Genomic DNA, 18,761 nt, shown 5'->3' on the forward strand with positions numbered 1-18,761 from the left:
CAAAACCAGCTCTACTGGGTGGGGCATGTTGTTCCTATACCTGACACCAGACTCCCAAAGCATGGCAGGAGACTCCCAGGAGGACAATACTTTAGGGATATCCTCAAAACATCCCTGAAAAGGTCAAACATCACTCATGGGAATCCCTGGCTTATGACCAACCAAATTGGAGAAGGTTCATTTTGGGAAGGCACCGAACACATTGAGTGACTTCGGGAGCGCACACATGCGAAGTCAAGGTATTGGAGCGAGTGCACAAACCTCCCAACAACGCATTTACTCGATCTCCCAAGTGCCACCTGCCCCTCTTTTGATTACAAATGATGATACAAAGATAAGTAGGAAAGTAAGTTGTGAAGATGACAAAAGGAAGCTACAAAAAGATATAGATCGGTTAAGCGAGTGGGCAAAGATCTGGCAAATGAGTATAATGTGTGAAAATGTGAAATTGTCCATTTTGGCAGGAAGAATAAAAGAGAAACATTATCTAAATGATGAGAAATTGCAAAGTTCTGAATTGCACCATGAATCGCAAAAGGCTAGTACAGCAAATAATTAGGAAAGCTAATAGAATGTTATCATTTATTGCGAGGGGAATTTGGGTTCTCCCAGAGAAGTAGGGATGTTATGCTTCAGTTATACAGGGAACTATTGAGACCACATCTGGAGTACTGTGTATAGTATTGGTCACCTTATTTAAGGAAGGATGTAAATGTGTTGCTAGCAGTTCAGAGAAGGTTTACCAGACTAATACCCAGATTGGGTGGGTTGTCTTATGAAAAAAGGCTGGACAGGCTAGGCTTGTATCCACTGGAATTTAGAAGAGTAAGAGGTGACTTGATTGAAATGTATAAGATCCTGAGAGGTCTTGACAGGGCTGATGTGGAGAGGATGTTTCCTTTTGTGGGAGAATCTAGGACTAGGGGCCACTGTTTAAAAATAAGGGGTTGCCCATTTAAAATAGAGATGAGGCAAAATTTTTTTCTGAGGGTCCTGAGTCTTTGGAACTCTCCTCCTGAAAAGGAGCTGGAGCAGAGCCTTTGAATATTTTAAGGCAGAGGTGGATAGATTCTTAATAAGCAAGGGGGTGATAGGTTATTGGGGGTGGGATGCAGATTTGAGGTTACTATCAGATCAGCCATGATCTTATTGAATGACGGAGCAGGCTCGAGGGGCCAAATGGCCTACTCCTCCTTGTTAGTATGGGATTATCAGTCACCTCGGACCTGTCAAATTAGAGTGGAAGCAAGTCATCCTCGATTCTGAGGGACTGCCTAAGAAGAAGGAATATGCTTCCCAATTTGTTCACATTAGTGTGTTGAGAATTAATTAATTTTGCAAGTGTGATACGATAACTTTTACGTTTTAACCAGTTCTGCTACAACGTGATACAAATATCATGATTTAGATGATGTGGCATTGTCCTTGCTGGGTTCCATTCTTAGCTTTCCAGTCATAGTCAAAGAATCCTCTGCCACAGTTTCTCTGCTCCCCCCATACACTGTCTCTAGAGTCCCCCAAGGATCTATCCTGGACCCCTCCTCTTATTTGCATGCTGACCCTCAACTATATTATCTAAGGACATGTCAGGTTCTATAACAAAAATACCTGGAAAAACTCAGCAGGTCTGACAGCATTTGCGGAGAGGAACACAGTTAACGTTTCGAGTCCGTATGACTCTTCAACAGAACTAAGGAAAAATAGAAAAGAGGTGAAATATAAGCTAGTTTAGGGGGGGGGGGGGGGGGGGGGGGGGGGGGGGGGGGGGGGGGGTGGGTGGGACAAGTAGAGCTGGATAGAGGGCCAGTAATAAGTGGAGATAACCAAAAGATGCCATAGACAAAAGGACAAAGAGGTGTTGAAGCTGGTGATATTATCTAAGGAATGTGATAATAAAGGTACAGATAGCCCTAGTGGGGATGGGGTGGGGGGAAGGGATTGAAATAGGCTAAAAGGCAAAGATAAAACAATGGATGGAAATAAATTTAAAAATAATGGAAATAGGTGGGAAAAGAAAAATCTGTATAAATTATTGGAAAACAGGGGGATCGGAAAGGGGGTGGGGATGGAGGAGAGAGTTCATGATCTAAAATTGTTGAACTCAGTGTTCAGTCCAGAAGGCTGTAAAGTGCCTAGTCGGAAGATGAAGTGCTGTTTCTCCAGTTTCCATTGAGCTTCACTGGAACAATGCAGCAGGCCAAGGATGGACATGCGGGCATGAGAGCAGGGTGGAGTGTTGAAATGGCAAGCGACAGGGAGGTCTGGTTCATGCTTGCGGACAGATCGAAGGTGCTCCGCAAAGCGGTCACCCAGTATGCGTTTGGTCTCTCCAATGTAAAGGAAACCACATTGAGAGCAGCGAATGCAGTAGACTAAATTGAGGAAAGTGCAAGTGAAATACTGCTTCATTTGAAAGGAGTGTTTGGGCCCTTAGACGGTGAGGAGAGGGGAAGTAAAGGGGCAGGTGTTGCACCTTCTGCGGTTGCATGGGAAGGTGCCGTGGGAAGGGGTTGAGGTGTAGGGGGTGATGGAGGAGTGGACCAGGGTGTCCCATAGAGAACGATCCCTGCGGAATACCACCAGGGAGGGTGAGTTGGTGGAAATGGTGGAGGTGACTGACTGGGTGCCTGCTTTGCGGAACAGCTTCAGTCGGTCCGCAAGCATGACCCAGACCTCCCTGTCGCTTGCCATTTCAACACTCCACCCTGCTCTCAAGCCCACATGTCCGTCCTTGGCCTGCTGCATTGTTTCAGTGAAGCTCAACGCAAACTGGAGGAACAGCACCTCATCTTCCAACTAGGCATTTTACAGCCTTCCAGAGTGAATATTGAGTTCAACAATTTTAGATCATGAACTCTCTCCTCCATCCCCACCCCCTTTCCATTCCCCCCTTTTCCAATAATTAAACAGATTTTTCTTTTCCCACCTATTTCAATTATTTTTAAATGTATTTCCATCCATTGTTTTATCTTTGCCTTTTAGCCTATCTCAATCCCTCCCCCCCCCACCCCCACTAGGGCTTTCTGTACCTTTATTATCACATTCCTTAGATAATATCACCAGCTTCAACACCTCTTTGTCCTTTTGTCTATGGCATCTTCTGGTTATCTCCACCGATCACTGGCCCTCTATCCAGCTCTATTTGTTTCCCCCCACCCCCCCCTTAAACCAGCTTATATTTCACCCCTTTTCTATTTTTCCTTTCTTCTGTTGAAGCGTCATACGGACTCGAAACGTTAACTGTGTTCCTCTGCAAATGCTGTCAGACCTGCTGAGTTTTTACAGGTATTTTTGTTTTTGTTTTGGATTTCCAGCATCCACAGTTTTTTGCTTTTATCTTTGTCAGGTTCTATATGCATGCTGATCAAACCCAGCTCCACCTCCACTGTCACTGCTCTCGAATCTTCCGTTGCCTCTGTACTGTTTGATTATTTCCTCAATACCCAAGTCTGGATGAAGTGCAATTTTATCCAGTTAAATTTTGGAAAGACCAAAGTCATTGTCTTCACCCTCACTACAAACTCCTATCCCTTGTAACCCATGCCATCTGTCCCTCAGGCTGAGACAGAATGTTCAAATCTTGCACTTTGAGCTGGGCTTCTGACTCCATAATCCACCCCGTCACAAAGTCTGCCTAATTCCACTTTAATATTATGGCTAGTTTCCACTCCTGCTGCACCTTACATCCTGCTGAAATCTAAACTAGACTAAAATATTCCAATAATAAAAACAAAATTTTGGATATACTCACGTCTTGTAGCATCGATGGGGAGAGAAACAGAGTTAACATTTCAGATCTCTGACCTTTCATCAGAGTCCAACTATTCCAGTGCTCCTGTGGCTAGTCTCCCACTTTCCACCCTCCATGAACTTGAGCTCGTCCAAATCTCTGCTGCTCTTATTCTAACCCACACCAAATCCTGCTTGCCCATCAGCCTTGTATTACTCACTGACCTATGTATCATGCTCGTAAAGTGGGACAGATGTAACTATAATGAGGGTTTATTTCTAATATGAAAGTGACAACTCATCGTATATGAATAACTGTTTTCTTAAGATTGCCGAGTGAACTTGTAATTCTGCCCTGTGACACTAACAGCAATCTCCTGACTTTTGGATGTTAGTTTTATACAGAGACCAGTGGATGAACACATGGGCTGCACTATAGGGAAGCAGGCAAAATCAAGAGTGTAGTCACTCCTGTCGATTCTCATGACCTTTAGCAACTGTGTTTTGTTGCTTTTTTAATTAAGTTTCTATTCAGTGCCAAATCTTCCTGTTTACAATGCTAAAATGGAGTCAGCCGCTCTGCTCATTTCACTTATGCAGTTACTTCAGTTGTATTCCTAACTGCCATTCTGAGCAGGATTTCTGCAGTGACCATGTGGGGAAATCAATAGGCCTGTAATAGAGGTGAATGATAATTATCATTGTCATTGGCATTTGATTGGTTGGGGGTTTGGATGTGCACAAGGATTTTGGTTCCTCTAATTGTAAGAATGTGGGGGAAGGGCTTACCTTTATTGGTGGTAGTAAGTCCTACACTTTGTCATGTGGCACTTCCTATTTCTTTACTCAAGGTTCACTGCAGAATCCTCACTTCTTTGTTTCCATTTGATTAGATGCTGTTTAAATTGCTTTGCAAAACTACACTTTCCTAATTCGTCTGTTCTTGTACAAATTAAAAATCTAAAAAATCCTTGAGGAGAAAGCAAGTAGGGGACACAAGTTTTTGTTGTGCGAAACTGTTGGTCTCAAACTCCCACCTTTGCTTTAGAAAAGCCTTTCCTTGGGTGTAACTTGTTCCTTCAGTTTTTAGGAGCAATTTTGGTTAACAGCACATGGGTGTAAGACAATAAGACCATAAGACAAAGGAGCAGAAATTAGGCCATTCGTCCCATTGAGTCTGCTCCACCATTCAATCATGGCTGATAAGTTTCTCAACCCCATTCTCCTGCCTTCTCCCCGTAACCTTTGATCCCCTTACCAATCTAGAACCTATCAATCTCGGTCTTAAGTACACTCAATGACCTGGCCTCCACAGCCTTCTGTGACAATGAATTCCATAGATTCACCACTCTCTGGCTAAAGAAGTTTCTCCTCATCTCTGTTCTAATAGGTCTTCCCTTTACTCTGAGGCTGTGCCCTCGGGTCTTAGTCTCTCCTACTAATGGAAACATCTTCCCCACGTCCACTCTATCCAGGCCTTTCAGTATTCTGTAAGTTTCAATCAGATTTCCCCTCATCCTTCTAAACTCCATCGAGTATAGAACCAGAGTCCTCAATCGTTCCTCACATATATTAAGCCTTTCATTCCTGGGATCATTCTCGTGAACCTCCTCTGGACCCTCTCCAGGGCCAGCACATCCTTCCTGAGATACGGGGCCCAAAATTGCTCACAATATTCTAAATGTGGTCTGACCAGAGCCTTATAAAGCCTCAGCAGCGCATCCCTGCTTTTATATTCTAGTCCTCTCAAAATAAGTGCCAACATTGCATTTGCCTACCTAACTACCGTGTCAACCTGCAAGTTAATCTTAAGAGAATCCTGGACTAGGACTCCCAAGTCCCTTTGCACTCCAGATTTCTGAATTCTCTCCCCGTTTAGAAAATAGTCTATGCCTCTATTCTTCCTACCAAAGTGCATGACCTCACACTTCCCCATGTTGTATTCCATCTGCCTCTTCTTTGCCCATTCTCCTAACCTGTCCAAATCCTTCTGCAGCCTCCCCACCTCCTCAATACTACCTGTCACTCCACCTACCTTTGTATCATCTGTAAACTTAGCCAGGATGCCCTCAGTTCCTTCATCTAGATCATTAATGTATGAAGTGAAAAGTTGTGGTCCCAACACTGACCCCTGCGTAACTCCACTGGTCACCGGCCTCCATCCTGAGAAGGACCCCCTTATCCCCACTCTCTGCCTCCTGCCAGACAGCCAATCTTCTATCCATGCTAGTACCTTGCCTCAAACACCATGGGCTCTTATCTTACTGAGCAGCCTCCTGTGCGGCACCTTGTCAAAGGCCTTCTGGAAGTCCGAGTAGATAACATCCATTGGCTCTCCTTTGTCTAACCTACTCGCTACCTCCTCAAAGAATTCTAACAGATTTGTCAGGCATGACCTCCCATTGATGAAACCATGCTGACTTTGCTCTATTTTATCATGCACTTGCAAGTATTCTGAAATCTCATCCTTAATAATGGACTCTAAAATCTTACCAACAACCAAGGTCAAGCTAATCGGCCTGTAATTTCCTGTCTTCTGCCTCACTCCCTTCTTAAACGGGGGGGTTACATTAGCGATTTTCAAGTCCTCTGGGACCCTCCCTGACTGCAGTGATTCCCGAAAGATCACCACTAACACCTCCACTATCTCTTCAGCTATCTCCTTCAGAACTCTGGGGTGTAATCCATCTGGCCGAGGTGATTTATCCACCTTCAGACCTTCCAGTTTTCCTAGCACCTTCTCCTTGGTAATGGCCACCATATTCACCTCTGCCCCCCAACTCTCTTGAACTTTGGGGATGTCATTCATGTCTTCCACTGTGAAGACTGACGCAAAGTACCTATTCAGTTCCTCCGCCATTTCTTTGTTCCCCACTACTACTTCTCCAGCGTCATTTTCCAGCAGCCCAATGTCCACTTTTGCCTCTCTCTTACCCTTTTATATATCTACAAAAACTCTTGCAATCTTCTTTTATATTACTGGCTAGTTTACCCTCATATTTAATCTTCTCCCTCATTTCATTTTTAGTTATCGTCTGTTGGTCTTTGTAGGTTTCCCAATCCCCTGGTTTCCCACTGCTCTTCACCACATTGTATGCTTTCTCTTTAGCTTTTATGCTGTCCCTGACTTCCCTTGTCAGCCATGGTTGCCTTGTCCTCCTTTTAGTATGCTTCTTCTTCCTAGGGATGAATTTTTGCTGTGTCTCCCAAATTACTCCCAGAAACTCCTGCCATTGCTGTTCCACTGTCTTTCCTGCTAGGCTCATCTCTCAGTCAATTCTGGCCAGCTCTTCCCTCATGCCTCTGTAGTTGCCTTTATTCAACTGTAATATCGTTACATCTGATTCCAGCTTTTTTCTCTCAAATTGCAGGGTAAATTCGATCATATTATGGTCACTTCCTCCTCAGGGTTCCTTCATCTGAAGTTCCCTTATCAAATCTGCCTCATTACAGATCACTAAATCTAGAAATGCCTGTTCTCTTGTGGGTTCCACCACAAGCTGCTCCAAAAAGCCATCTCGTAGACATTCCACAAATTCCATTTTTTGAGATCCACTACCAACCTGATTTTCCCAGACTCCTGCATATTGAAATCCCCCATGATCAGTGTAACCTTGCCTTTCTTACACGCCTTTTCAATCTCCTGGTGTATCTTGTGCCCCATATCCTGACTACTGTTCGGAGGCCTGTACATAACTCCCATTATGGTTTTTTTCACCTTTGTGGTTCCTCAACTCTACCCACACAGTTTCTACATCATCTGACCCTACATCATTTCTTGCTATTGATTTAATTTCATTTCTTACTAACAAAGCAACCCTACCCCCTCTGCCAACCTGCCTATCTTTTCAATAGGATGTATATCCTTGGATATTTAGCTCTCAGACCTGATCCCCTTGCAGCCATGTCTCCGTAATGCCCAACACATTATATCTGCCAATTTCAATCTGCACCATAAGCTCATTTACCTTATTTCGTATACTGTGTGCATTCCGATACAACACCTTCAGTCCTGTATTTCCCGTCCCCTTTCTCATTGTCGTGGGAGAGGGTGCAGGCAAAGACCTTTTTCACTGTTCCCATTGCCTTTTTTTGAGCCACAATTTTGCAACTTTAACAAAAATATTTTTAGGCTTGTTGTCTGTCAAGTCATTGTCAGCTCTATTCAGTGCTATACCTGACTTTAAAGTGTCCATTCAATTTAGTGGTCCTCTTTATGATTAGTCCAAAGTTTCCCAGGGTTTGCAACTTGTTCTAATCGTGGCAGCAAAGGGCTTATTTTGACTATAAAATTGTATCACCTGGCCAAGAATGGCCTATATTCATTCATAGTGAGGTCTTGAGTATGGGATATGATCAAGAAATTTATGGATGATAAAATTGGCCATAGTTGTGATAATGAGGAAGTAAGTTGCAGGAAGATATCAGTGGACTTCTAGGGTGGGCAAATAAGTGGCAAATAGAATTTGGTCTGAATTGTGTGAGGTAATGCATTCGGGGAGGGCCAACAAGGCAAAGGAATACACAACAATTGGTAGGATTTTGAGAAGCGTAGAGGAACAGAAAGACTTTGGTGTAGATGTCCTATTATCTTCAAGGAGCAGTAGGAAGGTGGACCAGAAGGTATATGGGATATTTACCTTCATTGGCTTAGGCTTGGAATATAAGTGGGGAAGTTATGCTTGAACTGTATAGCACACTAATTAGGCTGCAGTTAGAGTACTACATATAGTTCTGGTCGTTGCACTACAAGAAGGATGTGATTGCATTAGAGAGGGAACAGAAGAGATTTGTGATGATGTTGCAAAGAATGAAGAATTTTGGGTGTGAGGAAGGAATGGATAGGTTGTGGTTGTTCTATTTGAAACAGAGGAGGCAGAGGGAAATTTTTAATTGAACTATACAAGGAGCCTAGAGTGGGTAGGAAGGACCTATTTTCCTTTAGGAGGAAGGTCAATAAGCAGATGGCATACATTAAAGTAATGGGCAGAAAGATTAGAGGATAGTTGAGTAATGTTTTTCACCCAGAGGGTGGTGGGGATCAGGAACCTTTTAAAGGGTGGGAAGCACAGAAACCTTCTTTGCATTTTAAAAAAAAACTTGATTATGCACTTGAGGTGTCATATCATACAGCACAATGGATCGAGAGATGGAAGGTGGCATTAGACTAGATAGGTCTTTTTCAGCTAGCATGGACAAACGGGCCAAGTAGCCTCTTTCTGTTGTATAAATGTTTTCAAGTTTCCCAAGTTTTTAATCCCATATGTCCCAGAAGTTTATGGGGAGGAAAATAGAAACCAGTTATAAAGCTACAAAAAAACAGAACCAAGTAGTTTAAAAGGTATTTAAAATATGACTCCTAAAACATAAACATCTGGTTCAGTGCATAGTTCTGACTGCATTTTGAGTTGGACCTGGGCAGGTTGGTTTGCGAGGGCTCTGTCCCTGTTTGAAATATGTTTTTGTAACTTCTCAGCACCTGTGGGATTGCTGGTTTTGAGATAGGCACCAGTGATTTTTCAGATGAGCAAGATGTTGTGTTGCCAAATGCTTCCTCAAAGCTCCCCTTCTTTGTTGATTGGCAATTATTCAAGAATTTGAGATTAATAGGGAATGAAAGTTTCTTTGTCATTCAAAAATAAAATGCCCTGCCAGAGGGAGTAAGCTAACACCTTGTATACAGGCATGACTTTAGATGACTCTAGGCAGCATTTCATTGCTGTTGGATCCTTTACAGGATAATAAATCAGTAATGTTCAAACTGCTTTTGAAATGAATTCATTCAGTCTTGGTGTGATTTGATAACCGAAACCGTTTCCATCAACACGAGGCTTGCAACTCAACCTTTTAGCAGATCAGTCCCCTGGGTGCATTGTTATCTCAAATGATGGCTAGTGCCTTAAAATATCCATTGGAACACACATACTTATTGGCTGCATGCAGAGCTCTAACCCTTGATCTTTTTGCATGCCAAGGCCCTAAGCTCTGGAAATCCCTCTCTAACATTCTGCCTCTCTACCCCTCTTTACTTCTTGGTTAGGTCACACTTATGGTGACCTGTATGCTGCACTCTATTATAAGAAGACTATAGATGCACTAGAGAGAGAGCAGAGATTTATAAGGATGATACCAGAAATGCATGGGTATATGTAACGGGAAAGTATTTGTTGTAGGGGAAAAAAGTAATTTGAGTTATCTAATAGAAGTATTTAACATTATGAAAGTTTTGAGAGTGGAACTAGAGCGAATGTTTCCTGTTGTGGGGAAGAGTATAACTAGAGGTCATCAATAGAAGATAGTCACCAAGAAATCCAATAGGGAATCTGGAAGAAACTTCTTCATCCAAAGAGTAGTAAGAATGAGGAACTTTACCACAGGAAGTGGTTGTAGCAAATAATACAGATGTGTTTAAGGGTAAACTAAACAAGTGTTTGAATGGGAATGGAATAGATGGCTATGATAAATTTAAATGAGGGAAGATGGAAGGAGACCAGAATGGCGCACAAACGCCTGCATGGACTGGTTTGGTCAAATGGCCTGTTTCTGTGCCACATGTCCTATGTAAGATGCTCTTTAAAATCTACCTCTTTGAACAAGGTTTTTGTTATTTTGCCTAATATCTTTTTATGTGACAATGTCAAATTTTGTTAATGCTCCTGTGAGCATTTTGTTAATGTGCCTTGGGATATGTTACTGTATTCAGGTGTAGCTACCTGTTTATCATTTGCAAAATTTGGTTGTGCAAGTTTGGAGTAGCTGTGTTTTGCTTCCTTTTATTACTTTTCTGCTAGACCAATTATTAAATACTTGTATGCAAAAGAAACTTTGATGTTGAATGTTTAAAAAGAGTCAGTCCTATATAAGGATATTTGATTTTTTCAGAATTATGTCTTTATTTTTGTCCTATCTTCTGTTCTTGATCACTTTGGTGTACTCAATGAGCTGAAAGCTAAACATATTGATGGCTGGCCGACCGTTAACTTGCAGATACAAAACATTTATATTAAATGTTTGTATTACAGAAACTGTTTATGAATTTTGGATTAGAAAGCACGGATTGCCATTTTCGTGGAATAATTTTCTGTTAAAGGACTAGCCCTTGTTGGAATTTTAGTAGCTTTTAATTATTTAATAAAATAGTATTAGGATGTACAAGGTCATTGCAGATGGATTAATAAAATCAAGGTATAAATCAAAAAATGAAATTTAAGAAGAAACCAATGAACATTTGTTGGCATACAGTCATGACTTTATCCCTACCCTCCCTTTTCCAACTCCCCTCATGATTATCCTCATACAAATGTTCTCAATTTCTCAAATGTACAAAGGTACCATTAGCAAAGAGAAACAGTGGTATAGAGCTAAAGAGAGGGGTCATAGATGTAGGCTGGAATAATAAGGGAACAAACCACAAATGTATGATGGGGCAAAGTTTAAGTTTTGATGTTTTTGTTATTGTCCCGGATCAACTTGTTGCATATGACCTGAGTTTTAGATGGAGGACCAGATATATCATAACACAAATGAGAGTCAATTGACCACCTGGTTCTTGAAAGAGCTAGCCTTAACCCAACAGCTTTATTTCAGTCACAACAAAAACAGAAAATGCTGGAAAAACTCAGTAGGTCTAACAGCATTTGTGGAGAGAAAAACAGTTAACGTTTCGAGTCCATATGACTCTTCAGAGCTTTATTTCAGTGCGAGAGACTCTCTTGCACATCAAAGATTTCTTTAAAGGATTATAATAAAAGGAAAAAATTGATTTGATGACAATGTTATTGTTGTGATAAATCAAGTACATCTTAGCTGTACTGTTCAGTTTATAAATATCACTTAATCTCAGCTCAGTGAGTTCGTATGACCACTTTGTAACATATTGCTTGCTCTTGTTAAGTCTTTTGTGAATGCTGATTGGTACTGAGATTCCTGAAGGACAAATGGAAAGTCAGTCTGTTTGATAGCTAATGTGCTCTTGGAAGTTGAATGTTTTGTTTAAACAGTGCTTTGGTTTGACCCATTTGAACTTTTAAATTTGTTAATTTTATGTTTAAAACTGCTGTGTAATTTGCTGTTGGTTCAGCATTCAAGGTTGGTGAAGTGCATGGTTTGGTTGATCATCATCATGTCACCTGGATTTTTTTTTTTGTTTAAAAATTTTATCCTCTTTTTTTGTGTTGGGTAAAATTTCACTTTTGGTCAAGGGGTGCATCTTCTATTTAAAGGAAATATAATGTTGCTTAGTATGAAGGATTAGCTTTCTGTATAGAGAAAAACACATTCATCAGTCCAGTTTGCAAATTGCACCATGAAGGAAATAACTCCATCTCAGAAAATCTCAAAGAACTTTTATAGTCAGTGAAGTACTTTTAAAGTGTAATTACTGTTGTAATGTAAAAATTGTGACAGTAAGGTACCGCAATCGGCACTAATGACCAAATAACCTGTGTTAGTGATGTTGGTTGGTGGATAAATTTAGGCCAGGTTGTTGGGAAGAATTCCCCTCCTAGTTTTCAAAGTGTTCGCATGATATATTTTACATTCACCTGAGAGGGCAGATGAGGTTTGATGCCTCATCTGAAAGAAAGGCATCTTGATCGTGCAGCACTTCCTCAGCACTACAGTGTAGTATCAGTCTAGATGTGTGCCTAAACGCCTGGAGTGGGGGGCTTGAATTCAGATCTTCCTGCCTCTGAGGCGAGCGTTCTACCACAGAACAATGGCTGACACCCACCAGAACTCTGCAAAAGTAACCACTGTTATGATCCCCAGCTGAGATTACCCCTGGACAAGCCTGATCCCAGGGTGGAACCCAGCCTGATAGATCCTAACTTTTATTTGTTTGTTTAAATAAGTGGAGAGTAGCTACTGAACAGTGTCACAAGGGTCAGCTGATGAAATTTTTACAAAAAAATAAAATATTTATTCAACAAGAAAAGATGAACTATATTACAATACTCCTTCACCCGCAACTATACCTTTACAGATATATACAGTTTGTGTAAGGATAACACAAGTCACAAAAGCTATCTTATACTTTAAGCACCTAGTCCATGTAAACCTATGGCACCCGGTGGTCAGACGCGCCACACTCTGACTTCAAGTGACTAACGTCATCTCAATCAGATGCTGTTGATCTCTCTTCAACTCCCCCCAGATGCTTGTCACATCATGAGCCAACCAGCCTCACTGAATTCCGTCCTTGGAATCTTCTCCCAAACCGACGCTTTCTCTCGGATGCCTTCGCAAGGGTTCACCTCCAGGGTTTTGAACTCTGCTTCTGATGTTCCTCTTCCCTGGGTCACCACATGCATTCAAGCTGTCTTCCATGTACACTCTCTCACCAACTCAGCCTTAACAGTGCACCACTGCTTCACGTACCCATAGCAAAGAATTACAGACCTTCAGTTGTCTCTGAACCTTGCAAGCTGTTCTCACTTTAAAACTGAAGCTTGGAGCCTTTCTCTCTGTCTCTCACACTTCACTTAACAGGACCTTTTCCCAGGTTCCTGTCCTTCCTTTGACTACTAGGTCTCCTTTGGACCTTCCCCTCTTCCATTCTCTTGGATTTTTAGGGTTTTTCTTTGCTTAGGACCTTTTTTTCTTCTTTTGGGAAATCTGCAGTTCCCTCTCCCAGTGTCCTGGCTTCAAATGAACTTAAACCTGTTGTTTCCTTTATTTCTGTGTGTATGTCTGTGGGAGGAATCTGCCTATCTGACTGCCTGTTGCTAGACAACACTGTTTTTCTACTCTTATGTGTTTACCTTTTATAGCAGTCGTAAACTCCTCATTAGAAATTCAAGCAGCCTTTTTAAAGTGAAACTAAAACTCAGTTTGACTTCTCTTAACATACGGATACAGAAATACAAATCAAACTTTAAAGCTATAACTCATTCCTAACACCCATAAATAGAAATATAACATAGTTAAATGATCTCTATTTCCTAATGCAGCGCATTGTCTGGGAGTTTAAAGGAGGCACAGATGCAGTGCGAGGGTGTCTGGAAGACTCACTTTTTCCATCTTCTGGGGATTTTGAAACAACTATTTGCATGAATTGCAAGCATTAAAGTAAAAATCTATGTTTTGGCATGCTATCAGTGTATCCTTCTGTTCTTGAAGTTTCAACTGTGATGTGCAGTTACTGAAAGAAAATGTAAGAATAAGTTTTGCTGAATGTGTTAATATTCTTTTGGGAAAGATTGCATCCAAACTGAATATGAAGAATTATGTGCTACCTTGAATATTTGAATCGGGGCCAAATTATTCATGATTCAGCCTGTTTAAACTTGTGATTATATATTCTTGTTATTGATAAGATCCCACGCAATCAGTGCTCTGAACAATTGCTGTCCATTGCTTTCCTGATTCATACTGTGCTCTGGCAGTTTGCTACAGTCCCTGTGGGCCAGTTGGAGACCAGTTTGTGAGACAAGGATGTATTTTTCATATGCATTGGTGGGTTGGGTCCTTCTCTAGGGCATATGTAGTGACAAAAATATCCATGGCATATGAGGATAGGCAGAGTTTAAAATTAAATAGAGTTCATAAATAAAAAGGATATGCTAGGAATTTGCACTGGGATGATTCTGTGGGTCTGCAGGTTTGCATTATGATACAAAGACTTGTGCAAAAAAAAGGCTATGTATTTAACTGCCCATGCCGTTAAAAAGTGGCTAATTGCCACGTTGTAAGACTATTTTGAAAATCTGTCTAATAGTGTGCAGTTTTAGAGTTCATTTTTTAATTTAGCAGTGCAGTGGCAAATGCCCCTTCAAGGAGTGTCGAGTATGTTGAGTATAGTACTCAAGTCCTCCACTGGAGGAGGAGACTGTTTTGATAACATGGCTGCTATAATATGGGAAACAAGTTGAGCATATCAACTTGATGGCACAATATGTCTATTGTGAATAAAATTGCCACTTGTGCAACAGTCCTTTTTGCCTTTTTGGCTGATTTTTTTTGCTTACGGGAGGCTTTTTGAGAGCTTACATCAGCTTGAATCTATTTTTTTTGCAAAAGCATACTTCATTCATAAAATATCTGAAAGAACATAACAAAACATTTCAAAATTGCCATCGCAAAAAAGTGCAATAATATTCAAGCATTCCACATAGATCATGTCATACCCTGAGGTGCTTCAATACAATCAGGGAGCATTGCAGACATTTCAAAATGGTCATAACAGACAGTCAGACACGCAATGGTATTTAAGTTGCCTACATAGATCATGTTGCACTCAGGTGCTTCAATACAATTGTGATACATGTAATATTCACTGCATACATTCAATGTGAGGCAGGATCTATACAATTCCCAGCCCCTCAGTGCACTATGGCTGAAAGATCTTAGACAGTGACCTTTCCCATTGCGCCTCTTAGGCAGCTACCCAAGTTTTCATGTGTCTCTCGCCACGTAATCCTGGACTTTGGAATTTGCCCGTCTGCAACATTCAGCCGAGGGCAACTCTTTACACTGGAAGACCAACAAGGTTCAGGCAGACCAAAGAGCATCTTTCATCGAGTTGATGATCCTCCAGCTGCAGTTGATGTTTGTCTGTACGTGTGTCCCTGGGAACAGCCCGTAGAGCACAGAGTCCTGTGTCACAGAACTGCTCTGGATGAACCTCGACAAAAATCACCATCTCCTCTCCAGACCTCCTTTGTCAGTTTGAATCTACATATCTACATATGTTAATTGTGGAAGAGTCCAAGTCTTATGTGACTCGTGGCGATTTGCAGTTTTCTTGAGGGATGAACCATTTTAAAAAAAACTACTTGCATTTTTCTTGAACTGCTCTTTTACTCCATAGAAATCCGGCTTCTTCATTCAGATCTGCTCATATCAATTCAAATGTATAGACTACTTTATAGAATTGGACATTGGTATCCCCTCTCTCTTCCCTGACTGACTCTAAATGTTTGCTTGTGTGCCATTCTTCAGAAACTGACTGGTTTGAGCTTCAAATTTCTGTGTCTTGCCTTGAAGTGTTTTTACTTTTCCAATTTAAATTGTACCTGAGATTTTTGAAAAGTAATTATTTTTGGCTTTCTTTCATGCCTCAGGAATAGCACTCAGAGGCAGAGTTAGAAGGTTGTGAGCTTGAGCTCCACTCCAGGAACTTGAATAAACTTGAACTTTAGTGTGGCACTTCTGTGCAGTACTGAATGAGTTCTGGCTTATCAAAGGCACCATCTTTCAGATGAGCCTTGCCTTTCAGTTGGATATAGAAGTTCAGTGGCATAATTTCAGAGAAGACCAAGAGAATTGTGACTTCCTGGCCAATTGTTATCCCACATTAGCACCTAATAACTGGTGATATGGTCATTTATTTAATTCCTGTTTGTGGGAGCTTGTGCATAAATTGATTGTCGTGTTTCCCACTTTACAGCAGTGCTTCAAATGCTCTCCGTTGCTTGTAAACTGCTGTGTGATGTCCAGAAGTCATGTCGAGCACTATGTATGTAAGTCTTTCTCCCTGTTGGGATTTAAGCATTGTTGCTGTGTTTTTTAATCCACTCAGTCCTAGTATTGGTTTCTTGGAATTGTAGAAATCTTGCTAGGACAAGCGTGCATCATATCATATCTGATTCTTTTTTAGAAGAACCAGTAGTGAGACTTTACGATGACAATTGATGGTATGATTTCAAATGGGAAATTCCTTTTTGAATTTGGAAACTGAATGCCTTTTCAGTTCCAAACGCACAGAATTTGTGCCCCTAACATGATTTTATTTGGACAGAACCTTAACCCCTAGTAATTTGAATAACATAGAAATGTACAGACCTCCTTTGACTCCGCCATACTTTTGGACTGTTTGTTTGACTTTGGTCTTGGGTGAGTCCTTACTACTTCACCTCCGGTGTCAGGAAGGCCAAATCCATCGTCTTTTGGTTCCACCACAAACTCCGATCCCTTGCTACTGATGTTCTCCCCCTCTTTGGTCCCACACTTGAGGCTCACCCAGTTTGCTAGCAGCATTAGTGTATTGTTTTGCCTTTGAATTGAACTTCAAATCCCATGCTGTCTCTATCCATCCACCTGTGCAGCATTGCTGTGTTCCAGCTTACCTCAGCCCATCTCCTGTTGAAACCTTTACACATGCCTTCAACACCTCAAGGCTCAACTGTCTGAATGCTGGCGTCCAGTCTTTCATGCTGCGTCAACTCCAACTTATCCAAAATCCTGCTGCATGTAACCTGTACCCCTCACCCAAGGCCCTTATCCTTGATGATTATCATCGACTTCCCTTCAATCTTTCCCCTGCCCATTCCCCTAGTTAAAATTATTAGCTTGATTTTTAAATCCCTCCATGTTCGTGCCTAACCCTTTCTCGCAGTCATCACCAGCCCCAAGTTCCTCTGATCCTTGCTTTTTGAGTAATCCATATCTCTACCTCTCTTTCAAAACGTCTTCAAAATACAGAGATAAAAACAAAAAAACTGCGGATGCTGGAAATCCAAAACAAAAACAGAATTACCTGGAAAAACTCAGCAGGTCTGGCAGCATCGGCGGAGAAGAAAAGAGTTGACGTTTCGAGTCCTCATGACCCTTCGACAGAACTTGAGTTCGAGTCCAGGAAAGAGCTGAAATATAAGCTGGTTTAAGGTGTGTGTGTGGGGGGCGGAGAGATAGAGAGACAGAGAGGTGGAGGGGATTGGTGTGGTTGTAGCGACAAACAAGCAGTGATAGAAGCAGATCATCAAAAGATGTCAACAACAATAGTACAATAGAACACATAGGTGTTAAAGTTAAAGTTGGTGATATTATCTAAACGAATGTGCTAATTAAGAATGGATGGTAGGGCACTCAAGATATAGCTCTAGTGGGGTTTTTTTTTTTATTTTATATAATGGAAATAGGTGGGAAAAGGAAAATCTTTATAATTTATTGGGAAAAAAAAAAGGGGGAAACAGAAAGGGGGTGGGGATGGGGGAGGGGACTCACGACCTAAAGTTGTTGAATTCAATATTCAGTCCGGAAGGCTGTAAAGTCCCTAGTCGGAAGATGAGGTGTTGTTCCTCCAGTTTGCGTTGGGCTTCACTGGAACAATGCAGCAAGCCAAGGACAGACATGTGGGCAAGAGAGCAGGGTGGAGTGTTAAAATGGCAAGCGACAGGGAGGTTTGGGTCATTCTTGCGAACAGACCGCAGGTGTTCTGCAAAGCGGTCGCCCAGTTTACGTTTGGTCTCTCCAATGTAGAGGAGACCACATTGGGAGCAACGAATGCAGTAGACTAAGTTGGGGGAAATGCAAGTGAAATGCTGCTTCACTTGAAAGGAGTGTTTGGGTCCTTGGACGGTGAGGAGAGAGGAAGTGAAGGGGCAGGTGTTGCATCTTTTGCGTGGGCAAGGGGTTGTGCCATAGGAGGGGGTTGAGGAGTAGGGGGTGATGGAGGAGTGGACCAGGGTGTCCCGGAGGGAGCGATCCCTACGGAATGCCGATAAGGGAGGTGAAGGGAAGATGTGTTTGGTAGTGGCATCATGCTGGAGTTGGCGGAAATGGCGGAGGATGATCCTTTGAATGCGGAGGCTGGTGGGGTGATAAGTGAGGACAAGGGGGACCCTATCATGTTTCTGGGAGGGAGGAGAAGGAGTGAGGGCGGATGCGCGGGAGATGGGCCGGACACAGTTGAGGGCCCTGTCAACGACCGTGGGTGGAAAACCTCGGTTAAGGAAGAAGGAGGACATGTCAGAGGAACTGTTTTTGAATGTAGCATCATCGGAACAGATGCGACGGAGGCGAAGGAACTGAGAGAATGGGATGGAGTCCTTACAGGAAGTGGGGTGTGAGGAGCTGTAGTCGAGATAGCTGTGGGTGTCGGTGGGTTTGTAATGGATATTGGTGGACAGTCTATCACCAGAGATTGAGACAGAGAGGTCAAGGAAGGGAAGGGAAGTGTCAGAGATGGACCACGTGAAAATGATGGAGGGGTGGAGATTGGAAGCAAAATTAATAAATTTTTCCAAGTCCTGACGAGAGCATGAAGCAGCACCGAAATAATCATCGATGTACCGGAGAAAGAGTTGTGGAAG

General features: G+C 42.0%; 1 protein-coding gene across 4 annotated transcripts in view; it reads left to right on the forward strand.

The window, feature by feature from the left end:
- Positions 1 to 18,761, forward strand: part of sppl3 (signal peptide peptidase 3) — a 202,544-nt gene that overhangs the window by 18,801 nt on the left and 164,982 nt on the right. The window contains exon 1 of one of the 4 annotated variants that reach the window (XM_041202892.1): positions 16,118 to 16,190. The exons of 2 other annotated variants lie outside the window; for them this stretch is intronic. In XM_041202892.1, coding sequence (XP_041058826.1) covers positions 16,129 to 16,190 — 62 coding nt within the window. In that variant the 5' untranslated portion in view covers positions 16,118 to 16,128. Of the gene's footprint in view, positions 1 to 16,117; positions 16,191 to 18,761 lie in introns of those variants that run through there. One more of the 4 variants, XM_041202894.1, reaches the window with a different exon arrangement.

Source organism: Carcharodon carcharias, chromosome 13 (assembly GCF_017639515.1).
Source record: "Carcharodon carcharias isolate sCarCar2 chromosome 13, sCarCar2.pri, whole genome shotgun sequence".
NCBI lineage: Eukaryota > Metazoa > Chordata > Chondrichthyes > Lamniformes > Lamnidae > Carcharodon > Carcharodon carcharias.